Below are 17,757 nucleotides of genomic sequence, written 5' to 3'. Positions count from 1 at the left end.
AGAGTTTCAGTGCCAGAATACCGATAGAGCTTCAGTGACAGAATATCAATAGAGCTTCAGTGCTAGAATACCATTAGAACTTCAGTGCCAGAATCCCAATAGAGTTTCAGTGCCAGAATACCGATAGAGCTTCAGTGTCAGAATACCGATAGAGCTTCAATGCCAAAATCACGATAGAGCTTCAGTGCCAGAATACCAATAGACCTTCAGTGCCAGAATAATATACTCATTGAGTGAAAGTGAATTTCATGAGGCTTATTTTGCGATAGTAAAATGTGAGGCGATGTAGATTACCTCTATTTCAGGAGCGAATTTTTCCGACCGCATGAAAAAAAAAAAAGAAGATTAATACCCAGGTAATTGACTTCAACTCAAAGTGATAAAAGTGATTAGCGAACACTCGTCTCATTGAAAGACTAACGATATTCGTTTCCGTTTCATTGAAGAACTAGCGATATTCGTTTCTGTTTCACTAAAGGACTAACGATATTCGTTTCCGTTTCATTGAAGGACTAACGATATTCGTTTCCGTGTCATTGAAGGACTGGCGACATTCGTTTCTGTCTCATTGCAGGACTAACGATATTCGTTTCAGTCTCATTGAAGGACTAATAATATTCGTTTCTGTCACATTGAGGGACTAACGATATTGTTTCCGTTTCATTGAAAGACTAACGATATTCGTTTCCGTCTCACTGAAGGACTAACGATATTCGTTTCCGTCTCATTGAAGGACTAACGATATTCGTTTCCATCTCATTGAAGGACTAACGATATTCGTTCCGTCTCATTGAAGGACTAACGATATTCGTTTTTGTCTCATTGCAGGACTAACGATAGTAGTTTCCATAAAAGATAAACGGGAAAGAGACTGCCGACAATTAGCTTATGCGATAAATGAATACCGATTACAAATTCGCAATGGGAAACTGAGGAAAAGAAAAATGACATTGCTAAAGTACTAAGAGCCTTTTGCATACAAACAGGAAAGTCGATAAACGAAGATTAATAAGGATTAAATAAAACCATTTAACAAAACAGTTTGAAAAGCAACTGGAGACTGAAACAGAACTTTAAAACTATTTAATCATGGAAACTAAAACTGATAAAAGTAATTTCAGTGCTACTTATTAACACTTACGTGAAGCAAGATAAAATTTCTCAAGTGTCTTATTCATCTCAGAACTATTACATAAGTTTTTCCAGATGACCGTAATATTACAGGCGGAAGCTTTCTAATAAACTAAGGATATCAAGTTGCAAGTGAGAACCTGACACTATATAGATGCTTTCATCTGCGCTTGTTTTTCTCAAGTTCATTGGATATTAAGAAAGCAGGTTACGTACAGCATAAAATACACCCAAATTGTACAAAATAAAGTATATAATTCATATACAATATCTCAATGAAGATCATACCCTATAGATACCATTACAGAGAAGCGTATCGCAGAGAGGAAAAAGCAAGATCCCATAAAGTGAGTGAAATGATCCTGAAGTTCATAGTGACCCTGACATTGGTAGGAAGCGTCGTGGGAGAAAAACAGCTGTGGGCGATTCAGCTGACAACACAACATGAGGAGGCGGTTGAAGAGGTAGCAAGAGATCTGGGAATGATGGTGATGGGAAAGATATTCAATGACATGTTCTTGCTCCGTGAAGAGTTGGATAAAAATGAAAGTGGATGGGAAGTTCCTCCCAACGATCAAGGAAAGAACAGGAAACTTCAGCACCCTATGATTATATGGGCTGAACAACAGACTGCTCATCATAGGACATTTCGCAACGAAATACCTAAGGAAAAAGTGAAAAAATGGAAAAAGGAAAAGCGTGAAAAAGCGATATACAGAACCGAAAAACAAAGTCCAAGATCAATTCTAAGAAACAAAAATCAATTTGGAAGACCAGCAAGAGATGTTGGTGGATTAAACCGAAAGCCTATTAAATCCCCATGGGCTTATAAAAGGACTCGTGATCCACTAAGATGGCGCCAATGGTACCTGGGGCCAGGTGGTGGAATGCACCTTAATGTTACAGGTCTCTGGGCAGCAGGTATTAGAGGGGGCGGTGTAAGTGTTGCCATTCTTGACGATGGGGTGGAATTAACGCATCTTGATCTTGCTTTGAATTATGATCCAGCAGCTTCATGGGATCTTTTGGATTCGGATCCAGATCCAATGCCAGTGACTTGGTCTCGTCATGGAACACAACTTGCAGGCATTATTGCCGCAACACACTTTAATGGCATGTGTGGTATGGGAGTTGCTCCTTGGTCTGGAGTAGGGGCAGTTAGAATGCTTGGCTATGTAGTGTACGATGCTGTGGAAGCTGCAGCCCTGGCTTATGAAAGGGACCATGTGGATGTCTATGTTGCAGCATGGGGACCTGTTGATACAGGAGCTGTTATGGAGGGACCTGGAGTATTAGCCTCCAGAGCACTGAGAGAAAGTATTGCACTTGGACGTAATGGGTTAGGCTCCATTTATGTGTGGGCTTCAGGCAATGGAGGCTATGTAGGTGATGACTGTAATGCAGATGGATACTCAAATTCTGTTTACACACTAACTGTCAGTGGTAGCACCAAAAGGGGGAGAGCCCCAGATTATGCTGAAACTTGTGCTGCCACTTTTGTGTCAACTTACAGTGGAGATGCAGATAACGAATATGGTACTGATGATCAAATTAGTGGTATAGTTACAACTGATTTAGGAGGAGTCTGCACAGAATCTTTTCGTGGGTCCTCTGTTTCAGCTGCCATGGTAGCAGGGGCTTGTGCTCTAGCCCTAGATGTAAATCCTCTGCTTGGATGGAGAGATATGCAACACCTTATGGTTGAGTCAGCTACACCATATAATCCACTACCCTCACAGTGGAGCACTAATGGCGTTGGTCGCATGTATTCTCACTACTTTGGATTTGGGTCTCTTAATGCAGGAAAGATGGTTGACCTAGCTCGCGACTGGCAAAATGTCCCTCCAGCATTTAGGTGTTATGCTCATTCGCCTCATAATAACATTACCTTTATACCAGATGAAACTCTAATACTACCCATCAGTGTCTCTGGTTGCCAAATAGTACAAGCAGAACATATTCAGGTGAATATTTCCTTAAGTGCTGACAATAGAGGACAGATAGAAATAGGTTTACGGTCTCCTTCTGGGACTTTTACAAAGCTCCTACCTCAGCGTCCTTTGGATCTTTCACCTTACGGTATACAAAATCACCCATTACTTTCTGTTCACATGTGGGGTGAGGACCCAAGAGGAATATGGAAAATATATATAACATATCACAGTTCTAGTATTCTTGATCCATTTGGTGAAAAGATGTATGTAACTGTCCCCAACAAGCTGCTTACATGTTCGCTGATCATACATGGCACAGAGATTCCAATTCAAAGTGCCACTATCAACAATCATCATTACACTGAAGAACAACTTTCTCAAGTTCTACACGGAAGAAACACAAGTGTTGAAATGGAATCAACAGTTGATGAAACTGGGGATTATACACCACTGATAGAAATGGAATACTGGATTTCACCAGAAAACAGTACAGAGACAACATTATTTCTCTTTTGCAGGGTCTTGACTTCCAACCCTCAACATGTTACAAATATTCAATGGCAAACTTCAGAAGGTGAAACTTTCTATGATGTGGTCAAGCATCTAAAAGGACAAGGACGAAGATCTGAAAAATATCCATCAGTTTTAACAATACGGAAAACTGAAAGTATACTGGGAAATTTTACGTGTAAAATATCTTATAATGGTGAAGAATATTCAAAAGACATTCATATAAACAGCAACTATTCCAGTACACCACATACTAGTGAAACTGCATATGTAGTAGATGTTGGGAAAGATGCCATTCTTCCATGTGAAAATCTGTCACCAATCATACGAGGGACATGGACAAAAGATGGTAAAAACATACAGTCATCCCCGAGGGTAATAATTAATGAGGACCAGTTATTAATTAAAAATGTCACTCCGGATGATGCCGGAGTTTATGAATGCTACAAGAATGCCCCAAGACTTTATTACTCCCACAGGTCTTCTATAACACTACTGATGGCTAAGGGCCCTACCACCTTGATTCAGTACTATGCAATAGACTCTCAGCCACTTATCCCACAATTGAAGCCTAAACCAAGTTGCTCTTCAAGTAATTCTACTGAGGAGGACACGCTACCTTTATCCTTTACCGTGGATACGTTGGGGATACCCAAGAAACCATGTCCACCACCATACAGACCTGTTCAGGGTCACTGCTTGCTAATAGGAGCAGGACCAGCAAGACCTTGGCACCAAGCACGTCAACAATGCCAGAGACGAAGAGGAGAACTACTGGTCGTGCATGATGCATCACTCATGTTGGCTCTTATTCAGTTACTACATACACAAGGTTAGAAAATTCTATCTTTATTTAGTTTAGAATAACAATTTGGAGAAAATATGTAAACAGCGTATACCACCACAAACATATCACCGTAAGTTTGTTAAAAATTACATCTAATAGAATATCCTAATACATTAACTCCTCTCTTAAAACATAGGCATGTCTTGTAATAACTTATAAAGCACAGATGAATATGGCCAAGAATAAATTTTTACCTTAATTTTGTTTAACCTTGAAAAAAAACACAACAGCGTCATGTTGTACATTCCAAAAACACAAAGATGAGACATTATCAAACAGAAAGACTACAGAAAACTACAATCAAGACACAACACTTTCACTAATTTCTCCAAAATTTAGAATAATACATAAAAACACATCTAAAACTCTGTACTGGAGGAAAATATAGTGAAGATGGTTTCACTCCCGAGCATTCTATGTGGCTAGCCCAACATGAATTTAATGGTCTCTTCCAAAGTAATTTAAATAGGCAATCTAGAAATAAAGTGTATCACGAAAAGAGGGATTCGAATAAGCGAGAAAAAGTGCGAAAGATTGCAGATGGACAACTACGGAATGAACATACCTCGCTGATTCAAAGAATAGGGCATTCGAATTTTATGTAGCTTATAAGGCACTTTATAAGAGTAAAAAAGTTGCATGTGGCAAACATACACAAAAAAGGGCATATGATATAATTTTTGGATAGTTTATATGGAGAGTGCTGGGCAGCGATGGTTGGAAGATAAGTTTCTATGAGTGATTAAAAATATTTTATGATGTCAATGAAGCATATGTATAAATATGTAAAAGTAAAAGAGGGTCTGAGAGATGACTACAATAATAGTCAGGTGCAAGATTATGGCATATGAGAATGGGTTATGAATAGTTTGTGGATTAGTTAAATGTTGCAGGTGAAACACGACTGAATGGGATTGTGAGTGAAAGAAGCAGAAACCTGAGAAAGATTCTGAAAGTGCTTGAAAATTTTGAGAGCAAATATGATCATGACTTATATGAAGGTGAATGTAAATAAAAAATCACAATGAACAATAAATACCGATATAAAAGTGAAATAATGGAAGCAGATAATTAATACAGATTATTAGGAGTAAATATGACTGATGTTGGTAGTGTATGAAAGAATAAGAGGAAATGTGGATCAAGGAAAGCAATAGTGTGTCGGCTGCAATAAGAAGTGTGCAAAAGATTAGGAAGATATTGAGTTTCAATGGAAACGAAGGGGGGGGGGGTGGGAATGTAAGGATTGTTAAGCTAACTTCCATCATAAAAGGTAAATGTGACCGTTTAATGCAAATAAAAAAGTAAGCCAAACCTATTGAGCTGAATTGATTGCAAGTGACAATACATAAAAAGAACAGAAAGTAAAGCAGTGGTTCCCAACCTGGGGGAAATTTCCCCCTGGGGGAAATTTGAAGCTTCCAGGGGGGAAATAATTACACTACCTATTAACTAAAACAAGCGGAAGATGTCCACATAGTACGTGCGGCAATTTGTTGTTAGCCATTCAATTGTGATATGATCATATCATTTCTCACTGACATGATATTCAAGGGGAGAATTGGAATATCATGCCCATTTCTGAGGCAGGCGAGTGGGCATGAGGGCTGGGCGGGGCATGAAGGGGGAAATCTGGATGGATGAACTGGCTGCAGGGGGGAAATGGCAGAAAAAAGGTTGGGAACCACTGAAGTAAAGGATATTGGAGATATATGTAAAAGGTGGTAAGCATAGTAGTGCACGTCCTTAAATATGTCACCATTGTGAGATGATTTGGTTAAAAGGAAAAATTGGAGTGTAGAAAAGAACATGGTGTAGAAGACCTAGAGAAACCGAGTAGATGGCATATAAGAAATCGAGAAGGATTCAGTAACACAAAAATGGGAGTACATGGAATTCAGATGTGAACTGTACAATGCATAACGGGTCTGACAAACATCTGACGAGCCTTATGTAAAGATATAGGATGTGGCTAGTATTGATAGTTAATGACGTGGGTCAGGCAACTTCATCTCAGAGAGGCTTGCTAGGAACCTTTAGAGCTCCCCCTCTAAAAGGGAAAGTGTATATAAAATAAAAATACATATCTATAAATGTGTTGATAAAAATACTACTGAACTAGATGGGAACTCAGTAGAGCGCAAAACTCCGCCGCGGCAGCTTATTTCTCGACCTTTTGCTCGACCTTGACCTTGGCCTTTGACCTTGACACGTATTAATTGACGTAGATTTTCATACACTAATATGAACCAAGTTTGAAATCTGTGACAACGATGTCCCAACTTACGGCTGATTACGAGAATCGGACATTTATCTTGACCATGACCTTGACTTTACAAAATTTAGTAATTTCCAGCCTTTTACATAAAATTTAATCCCTGCACGTTTCATTACTCTACGATTAAAATTGTGACCAGGAAGCTGTTCACAAACAAACACACACACACACTAACAGGGGGTAAAACATAACCTCCTTCCATCTTCGTTGGCGAGGGTAATAATCTTCATGCTTCAAATTAGCCGGAACAAAGAGGGCAACAACATGAACTTTACAGACAACATAAATACGATCTAAAAATGTCAGACAGCGAAAAAAAAAAAAAAAACATTATAACGATGGGTGCAACTCAATTTGTCTCGTCTGACGATAAGAGGCAATAACACTACAATCTCTCTACTTAAGGAGGAGTTGCTAGGTACCACCAGATCATCTTATATGCCTTTTACAGTATAAACCTGGTGCTTTAAGTGCAATAGAGCATTATTGCATAATATAAGTTACTTTGGTACGAAATAGATGCGCTGATGAAATTATGTCCTGTCTTTTTGCAAAGGGATATTATCGAAATACAAAATAATAACTTCTAATATATAATTTAGAAAGGTGTACTGTTAATTGAAATGTTGCATTTAGTATATAAGGAAAATATCAAGAATAACCTGTTAAAAGTAATCAAAAATTGCATGCAATGGACTAGTGATGAAATTATGTAGCGTCCTTTTCAAAGGGCTAATATCAAAATACAAAATAATAACTTTTAATATATAATTTAGAAAGGTGTACAGTTAATTGAATAAATAACCCAGGTTATATTTAGTATATTAGGAAAATCTCAAGAATTACTCGATATAAGTCATAGAAAACTGCATGAAACGTAGTCTTGATGAAATAATGTACCGTCTTTTTTAAAAGGAAAACCTCAAATGAAATAATAAACAATAACTTCTAATATACAATTTAAAAAATATGTTCTGTTAATCGGAATAAAATTAATCAATGTTATATTTACTTTATTAGCAAGTTCTTCTTCACCAAAATTGTTTCAGAGGCCACTTTCCTCTTGGTAAGGGTAGGAGAGACACTTTAGCTATGGTTAAGCAGCTCTTCTAGGAGAAGGAGCCTCCAAAATCAAACCATTGTTCTCTAGTCTTGGTTAGTGCCATAGCCTTTGTACTATAGTCTTCCACTGTCTTGGGTTAGAGTTCTCTTGCTTGAGGGTAAACTCGGGCATACTATTCTATCTACTTTTTATTCCTCTTTTTTTGTTAAATGTTTTTTTTAGTTTAATTAGGAAATATTTACTTTTATGTTGTTAGTGATCTCAAGATATTTTATTTTTCCTTGCTTCCTTTCCTCACTGTTCTATTTTCCCTGTTGGAGCCCCCGGGCTTGTAGAGTTCTGCTTTTCCAGCTAGGGTTGTAGCTTAGCAATTAATAATAATAATAATAATAATAATAATAATAATAATAATAATAATAATAATTTAGGAAGTATTCATTTTAATGTTGTTACTGTTCTTAAGATACTTTATTTTCCCTTTTCCTTTCCTCACTGTTCTGTTTTCCCTGTTGGAGCCCCTGGGCTTATGTCGTCTTGCTTTTCCAACTAGGGTTGTAGCTTAGCAAGTAATAACAACAACAACAACAACAACAATAATAATAATAATAATAATAATAATAATACAAGAAATAGAAAATAGCACGAAACGTTTTCATGACTTTTAAACGTTTGATCTAAGCGACACAGAATACCATTGACCCTCCGGCATCAGAGAAATGGAATAAAGAATTATGTTGTCTCAGAGGGGAAGGAAAACAGGTCTTTTTTGCGTTTGCCTTTAGAAAACTCTTCTTTACTGGCCAAGGAATAAGAAGAATGTTTATATGAGCTCAGAGCAAAGAACTACTATAGTCCATTTCTTTTAGCGATGCATATTTGCACCGACTCGCGGCGGTGCCCTTTAAGCTCGGAAAATTTTCCTGATCGCTGATTGGTTAGAATTATCTTGTCCAACCAATCAGCGATCCGGAAACTTTTCCGAGCTAAAGGGGCACCGCTGCGAGTCGGTGCAAATATGCATCGCTAAAAGAAATGGACTATAGCTTATCTGTGATGATACATATTGTTTTATGTATTCTTCGATAAAGAAAACAGATCTAAATGTCAAGTTTTATGCGGATTATGAATAATACCAACATTGTTGGTAAAAGTTAAACATTATAACATACAGATTAAACACGAGGAGAGAATAAGCTACTTAACTTGAAGCAGAGACTTTAAATATCATATATTCTTAGGGAAAGGATAAAATATTTTAAGCTGTGCAAAACAGCAAGTAGTTCTGAGAATCGGTAAAATCTTTGAAATTAAAGTACAATAAATAACAATATGATGAGCTAAAGACACTTGCTCTGTCTAATTCTATAAATGTTTCTGCATGTATTTTCTTATATGATTCAGTTGCAAATATGAATTTGAAATCGATAAAATTTCCCCTTTGCCTCTTAGGGTAATTTCGCAACGTTGTATAAAAGAATATGACTTTTAATGAGAGAATTGCATTTAATGTTGTAACGGCTATTGTCTTATTTTTTCTTCTGAAGTAGCATCCTATTAAGGAAATTGCTTGTCTACACATACATCCACATAAACATAAGAATAAATACACACATATATAAATGTACATTTATATATATATATATATATATATATATATATATATATATATATATATATATATATATATATATTTCCAATAAGCATATATTTTAATACATTAATGTCTGGATTCTCTTACCAACCTCGGGATCAAAGTCTCGAGGCGAAATTCCGGTCAGTCAGATGTTATCATCTGACTGACCGGGAATCGAACCCTGGTCCTGGATGGTTGTATGACAGTGGCCGTACCGTGGGGTGTGTATATATATATATATATATATATATATATATATATATATATGTATATATATATATATACATATATATATATATGTATATATATATATGTATATATATATATATATATATATATATATATATAGAGAGAGAGAGAGAGAGAGAGAGAGAGAGAGAGAGAGAGAGAGAGAGAGAGAGAGAGAGAGAGAGAGAGAGAGAGAGAGAGAGAGAGAGTCGTTTTCCTTATTACGGACTCCACAGAAATAAAAACAAAATAAAAAATAAAAAAAAAAAATAAAAAAACATCATTAGTCACTCACGTATTTCAAAATAAAAACATTAGTCACTCACGTATTTCATCTAACTATTGAATATTAGATGATCTCCCTATACATTTGACTTCCATGGCGTTAAATGCTTCATAAAACTACCATTAAATCTCACCAGCAGTGTCTAACTCCCATATACACGCTGCGTCATTCGTCCTATTTTGAACACCCTTGTGCTTGCTGGATATCCTGAACCTTCCTTTCCAAGAAATCTTTCGAATACCTTATCCAATAATTTCAGGGCCAATTAATATTTCCCAGTAATTCTGAAATACAGTCTTTCTTCAATAAACCTAATGTCGACCATTCTTTCAACACGGATAAACCTAAACAAAGGTCCTTTTGCTCCTAATTACCTCCTCAGGAGAGGAGTGCCTGTGACGATCAGATGATCACCTGCGACGATCAGGCGGAGAGCGTTTCCAGGATGTTGAAGTTGCTGATCATAATCTCCATGAGTGGCAGAAGTAATTTTTATGCACACACACACACACACACACACACACACACACACACATATATATATATATATATATATATATATATATATATATATATATATATATATATATATATATATATATATATATAAGTACTCTATAACCAATCCTTTGACCTACACTTGGTCTATTTCAAAATTTTTCATTGTATCAATACTATTCACATCACATAGTTGTGCTCACAGTTTATGTAAACACCTTCACGCCTTTTCTTGATTTGTATTTAATATCCAAGCTTCAATTCCTCCTAAAATAAAATGACACTGGAATCCCTTCATATATTCCTCCCTTGACTTCGCCATACAATTGAAATCTCGCACCAGACATTTGTAAATATCCAGGTAGCCTTCGTTCTTTGCCTATTTTGTGACTCCACTCTTATCTCATCTTGCCATAACCTGTTATACTGTATATACTAGAATAAGCCATTTTTATTCTTCCATCGTCAGTAGTAAAATTTTATTAGCCAAATTTGATTTCATTGAACCTAGTTACCTTAGTCTTGCCCACATTTATTCTTAACTTTCTCATCTTTTTATCAGGTTTTGCAGTTTCTCTTCAATGCCTTAAAATTTAAGACATTGATTGATGATTTAGGAATTGAATAATCACAGTATCATCTAAAAACATCAACAATTCCACATCCTATTTATAACTGCATCTTCACACCTACATTCAATATTCTCTGTCCTTTCCCTGACTTCTTGCATTATTCCATTCATAAAGATGCTGAACAACCATGAATACTTATCTCACATCTAATTTCAAACCAGTTCCTTTCTGGCCTGTGTACTTAAACAAATGGTTCACTTCTACCATGAAGACTCATAAAGTCTCAACAGACTATTATTTGAACCATAAATTCATAACACCCTTCAATTTTATTCTATCATAGTCATGCCACAGACAGCATTTTCCTCCTACTTTCATATATCTCTTACAACTGTTTCTTAACAAACATTTGATTCGAAAACCATCTTCCTTGCTCACAACTAAACTGTTCAACCGAAAGTCCTTTTGTCGCCTGACTTAATTTCTCAATTAAAATCCTATCATACACCTTCCCTGATATGATATTATGACTTTATAAATATTACCGTATTCATCAGAGCTTTATTTTATACAACAGTAATTTTCTTAGAAGCCAGTGTGCAGAAAAAAATTCCATTTTACACTCACTCTCACACATCCTAGATACCAAGGGTTTTCTTCCGTCCAAGACCTCACCAGGGTATGACTACTGATTCTCTCCATACCCGAGGGATGGGGAGAGACCGAGTAGTTATGTGTCTGGGAATGCCCCGCAGCGTAACCATGAAGAAATAAGCTATATATATATATATATATTTATATATACAGTATATATATATATATATATATATATATATATATATATATATATATATATATATATATATACAGTATATAGCCAGACACTAGCACACTTGTTTAATATTATATGCTGTAGGGGAGATACAGAGGATAAAAGGTGGAAAGATGGAAGAAGGTAAATATGAAAAGATTGTAAAAATGTTAGCAGAGATGAAAATAAGATGATAAAATGATATATATATATATATATATATATATATATATATATATATATATATATATATATATATATATATATACAGTATATAGCCAGACACTAGCACACTTGTTCATTATTATATGCTGTAGGGGAGATACAGAGGATAAAAGGTGGAAAGATGGAAGATGGTAGATATAAAAAGATTGTAAAAATGTTAGCAGAGATGAAAATATGATGATAAAATCAGTATATTATTAGGAAGCCAGAGTCATGACTTCAGTTACCATGGCAACGGCCAAACTGGTTCGAGCATAAACATGGTTCGGAAGAGGTGTGGGATGGTTGCTTTCAGCATAATGCAGTTCATTTACTACTTTTCTGAAGACAAAAAATTCATAAAAGCATGCTAAAAACCACTACAAATCAGTTTACATACTGTCTTTTTCCTATTAAAATGGTATAATGACTGGAAAAGTCAAGATAAGGGTGACTGTGTTAGAATGCTGGAAAGTTTCTGGGTCTGTGAACGCAGTTGTTGTGATACAGCACGTGGTAAATTGACGTCACACTCCGGCTTTCTAAAAATACCCTGATTTTATCTTCTTATTTTCATCTCTGCTAACATTTTTACATTTTTTTCATATCTACTTGTCTCCCCCTTTCTACATCCTATTCTCTATATCTCCCCTACACTATACTGTATAATAATCAGGGCCCACATAGAGACTTTTAGTGAGTCCTGATAATAATGAGCAAGTGTGCAAGTGTGTAGGTATATTATATATATATATATATATATATATATATATATATATATATATATATATATATATATATATATATATATATATATATATATATATATATATATATATACTGTATATACATACATACATATATATATATACATTCGTATTTCTGTCCTGTCTCGTTGAGAGGCATTCCCAAACGCATGACTACTCGGTCTCTCACCCGTCCCTCGGGTATGGAGAGAGGGAGTAGTCATACCTTAGTGAGAGAGGGTACCTCGAGAAATAGTTAAGGAAGGGGGAGGGGTGGGAAAGGTTGATTCCGTGTGTGGGGGAGGTGCATATCTATCTAAATATTCAGCCGTCATTTTTGACAGCTCATGTACACTATTATGCTACGACTGCAAATAAATAAATTTCCGTGTTTTTTTTTTCAACCCCTACATAAACCACACGTAACTCTACTATCATCTTTACCATCTCTTCCTTTAAAAACTCTTCTCTCTTCCCACTCGTATCTTCCCCGGGCCACCTGCAATCCTCCTTTTACTTCACCAATTCCACGATTCACTTCTCCACGTGTCATATTTACCCTGAAATCGTCTACATAAACGAAGCACTTTCTTTTTTCCACCGTCCATTAAAATTTCTATTCCATCTCCCCATCTTTCATTTCTTCTCAAACCTGCAGTCTAACAAACATTGGCTTTCAAAAGCTATCAAATACTTTTACTTGTCTTTTCCCTGTCTCTCCATCAGCAACAACCAACAGCGTACTATCCAGAAAAAATATTATTCCTTTACAAATATTCAACTCCATATGTGCTCTCCTGACTTCCCGAATATATTCGACAAGGATATCCCAGACTTTGCTTCACAACTACCATTGTTATAAATTCCTTACTCTTTAATTTTACATTTTATATTCTCTACATTATTTAGTACATCAAACTCATCCTAATTAATAAAGTGACAAATAGTATGAAGAGAATAATTGAGAGAATAATTATAATGAAAAAAAATTTGTTAAAAGAGCTAGTCTAGAATAGAAGAAAAAAAACCACTGAAAAGTATTGTCATGAATCTAATTTCATGGTAAATTTAATGTTCAAGAAACAGTAAATAAGATGTCAGGATATGAAAGTGTTGGTTTATCCACATAAAGAGTCAAGTTGCATTTCTTATACTATAAAAAAAGTGGTTGGAAAAGGGGATGCAGACGGAGGTGACAACAGCAACAACAATAAAAAATATCACAATACATGAAAATCATAAACATGAACAACGACAATAATAATGATCTTTCCAGAGAATAATATATATATATATATATATATATATATATATATATATATATATATATATACAAAACTCTACTTATATGTCTACAAAAGAAAAAAACGAACACTAGATGAAAAATAAAATGTAATGTGCATGAAACTTCTATTTAAATGAATAATAATAATAATTATAATAAAAATAATAATAATAATAATAATAATAATAATAATAATAATAATAATAATAATAATAATAATAACGATCTTGCCAGAGAATAAAAAAAATTATACCAAAATATATGCTTTTATATCTCCCTAAGAAAAAGACCAAAAGCAAAAGTAAATGCAATGAATGTGCATGAGATAATGATACCAACAGGAACCAAAACAATAATAATTATAACAATCTTTCCAAAGAATAATATATATATATATATATATATATATATATATATATATATATATATATATAAATCTGCTTTAAGTCTCCTAAGAGAAAGACGAACACCAACAAAAGAGTATGCAACGAAGACATTTTTCTCTTGAATATTGTAATGAATAAAATATACATTACAATATTTTCATCAAGGTTTTGAATTAAGAAAATGAGTTTGAAAAATCTGATATAAAACAGCTATTAAAATAAATACTATTAAATAAAAATTGCATCACGAGCGAATTGAGACATTCTCGTGCAACTCCATCTTTAAGAAGAATTGAAGACTCTTGGGGAAATGAAACCGCCTTTAATGATGTTCTTTCCGCAAGCCAATAATCAATGTTAATTACAGCATGGGAAAAAGGTCCAGTTTCTTTTCGGTTTCGCCCTACTCCTTCTGTCGCTGTGTTACTTTGTAGTTAAATCGATGAGACAAAGCTAACTCTTTGTCTCTCTTTGTAACTAAATCGATGAGACAAAGCTAACTCATTGTCTCTCTTTGTAAGTAAATCAATGAGACAAAACTAACTCCTTGTCTCTCTTTGTAAGTAAATTAATGAGACAAAGCTAACTCCTTGTCTCTTTGCAATTAAATCAGTGACACAAAGCTAACTCTCTTTGTAAGTAAATCAATGAGACAAAACTAACTCCTTGTCACTCTGTGTAAGTAAATATACTTGTGTGTATATATATATATATATATATATATATATATATATATATATATATATATACGTATTTCTTTCCTGTCTCGTTGAGAGGCATTCCCAAACGCATGACTACTCGGTCTCTCACCCGTCCCTCGGGTATGGAGAGGGAGTAATCATACCTTGGTGAGAGAGGGTACCTCAAAAAATAGTTAAGGTAGGGGGAAGGGTGGGAAGAGTTGGATCCGTGTGTGGGGGAGGTGCATATCTATCTAAATATTCAGCCATCATTTTTGACAGCTCACGTACACTAATATAACAAGACTGCAAATAATTAAAATGAATTTCGTCGTTTTCTTTTTTTTAACAGTACATGGACAGCACCTAACTCAACTAACATCTTTACCTTCTCTTCCTTCAAAAACACGTCTCTCTTCCCACTCATATCTGCTCCGGAAAACCTGCCATCGTCCTTTTACTTCAACAAATCCACGATTCACTTCTCCAAGTGTCATATTTACCCCGAAATCGTCTACATAAAGGAAGCACTTTCTTTTTTCCACCGTCCATTAAAATTTCTATTCCATCTCCCCATCTTTCATTTCTCCTCAAACCTGCAGTCTTACAAACATTGGCTTTCAAAAGCTATCAAATACTTTTACTTGTCTTCTGCCTTTCTCTCCATCAGCAGCAACCAACTCTGTACAATCCAGAAAAATATTATTCCTTTATAAACATTCAACTCCATATGTGCTCTCCTGACTTCCTTGATATATCAGACAAGGATATCACACACTTTGCTTCAGAACTACCATTGTTATAAATTCCTTACTCTTTAATTTTACATTTTATATCTTATATATCATTTACTTCTTCATACTCATCCTAATTAATAAAGTGACAAATAGTATCAAGAAAATAATTAAGAAAATAATCATAATGAAAAAAAAAATGAGTAAACAGAACTAGTCTAGAATAGAAGAAGACAAAAACACTGAAAAGCATTGTCATGAATCTAATTTCATGGTAAATTTGATGTTCAAGAAACAGTAAATGAGATGTCAGGATATGAAAAGGTGGTAGTTAATACAGGTAAGATTCACGTTGCATTTCTTATACTATAAAAAAGTGGTTGAAAAATAGAATGCAGACGGAGGCGACAGCAGCAGCAACAATAAAAAAATATCACAATACATGAAAATCATAAACATAAACAAAAACAATAATAATAATCTTTCCAGAGAATTAAAAAAAAAACATCCAACACTCTGCTTTTATGTCTCCCCAAGAGAAAAACGAACAGCAAATGAAAAATAAAATAGAATGTGTATGGTACTTCTATTTAAATGAATACTATTGATTATATAATATCAATAACAATAACAATAATAATAATAATAATAATAATAATAACTAGCGGAACCCGTGTAAATTACACGAAATGATATTTTCAATACTAATTATCTTGTTCCTAACCTATACATGTTAGAATAAAATGTCCCGAGATTAATTTTATAATCTAGGTTATGAAAATTGATAGAACTCAATTTTTTGTCTATTATTTAAGAAAAGAGTCTGGTGCTAAAGACAAAATTGGGAGAACTATATAATATGTGCTTTGGTTAAGTAATCGAAGCGTGAATTTGTAAGAGTATACCATGTTTGAATAAAATTTGATAAGATTTGACTTGTATATTTATTTAAAAAAATAAGCAATACATGAATTGGGAATACTATATAAGATGTGCTTTGGTTAAGTAATCAAAGTCTAATATGAATTTGTAAGAGTATACCATGAAATTATTTCCGTTTTCTTTAAAGCGTGACACAAAATAAATAAAAGACACGCTATCGTATAAATATATAGATAATAATAATAATAATAATAATAATAATAATAACGATCTATCCAAATGCAATGAACGTGTATGAGATAATGATAACAACAGGAACCACAACAATAATAATTATGACAATCTTTCCAGAAAATAGAAAAATATAAAAATCTGCTTTAAGTCTCCCTAAGAGAAAGAAGAACACCAAAAGAATATGCAATGAATACATTTTTCTCTTGAGTATTGCAATGAATGAAATATACATTACAATATTTTCATCAAGGTTTTGAATTAAGAAAATGAGTTTGAAAAATCTGATATAAAACAGCTATTAAAATAAATACTATTAAATAAAAATTGCATCACGAGCGAATTGAGACATTCTCGTGCAACTCCATCTTTAAGAAGAATTGAAGACTCTTGGGGAAATGAAACCGCCTTTAATGATGTTCTTTCCGCAAGCCAATAATCAATGTTAATTACAGCATGGGAAAAAGGTCCAGTTTCTTTTCGGTTTCGCCCTACTCCTTCTGTCGCTGTGTTACTTTGCAATTAAATCGATGAGACAAAGCTAATACAATGTCTCTCTTTGTAGTTAAATTAATTAGACAAAGCTAACTCTTCATCTCTCTTTGTAGTTAAATTAATGAAACAAAGCTGACTCTTTGTCTCTCTTTGTAGTTAAATCAATGAAACAAAGCTATTTGTCTCCCTTTGTAGTTAAATCATTGCGACAAAGCTAACTTTGTCTCTCTTTGTAGTTTAAACAATGAAAAAAAGCTAACTTTGTCTCTCTTTGTAGTTAAATCAATGAGACAAAGCTAACTCCTTGTCTCTCTTTGTAATTA

The 17,757-nt window shown here is 34.4% G+C and overlaps 1 protein-coding gene across 1 annotated transcript in view; it reads left to right on the top strand.

Moving 5' to 3' along the window:
* Nucleotides 1-742: 742 nt before the first annotated feature.
* Nucleotides 743-17,757, top strand: part of LOC137618215 (uncharacterized) — a 50,081-nt gene continuing 33,066 nt past the window's right edge. Inside the window, exon 1 of the mRNA XM_068348332.1 lies at nucleotides 743-4,407. Within this exon, the coding sequence (XP_068204433.1) occupies nucleotides 1,407-4,407 (3,001 nt within the window). The 5' untranslated portion in view covers nucleotides 743-1,406. The remainder of the gene's footprint in view (nucleotides 4,408-17,757) is intronic.

Source organism: Palaemon carinicauda, chromosome 24 (genome assembly GCF_036898095.1).
Source record: "Palaemon carinicauda isolate YSFRI2023 chromosome 24, ASM3689809v2, whole genome shotgun sequence".
Classification (NCBI taxonomy): Eukaryota; Metazoa; Arthropoda; class Malacostraca; order Decapoda; family Palaemonidae; genus Palaemon; species Palaemon carinicauda.
This window is presented reverse-complemented; position numbering and strand designations above follow the sequence as displayed.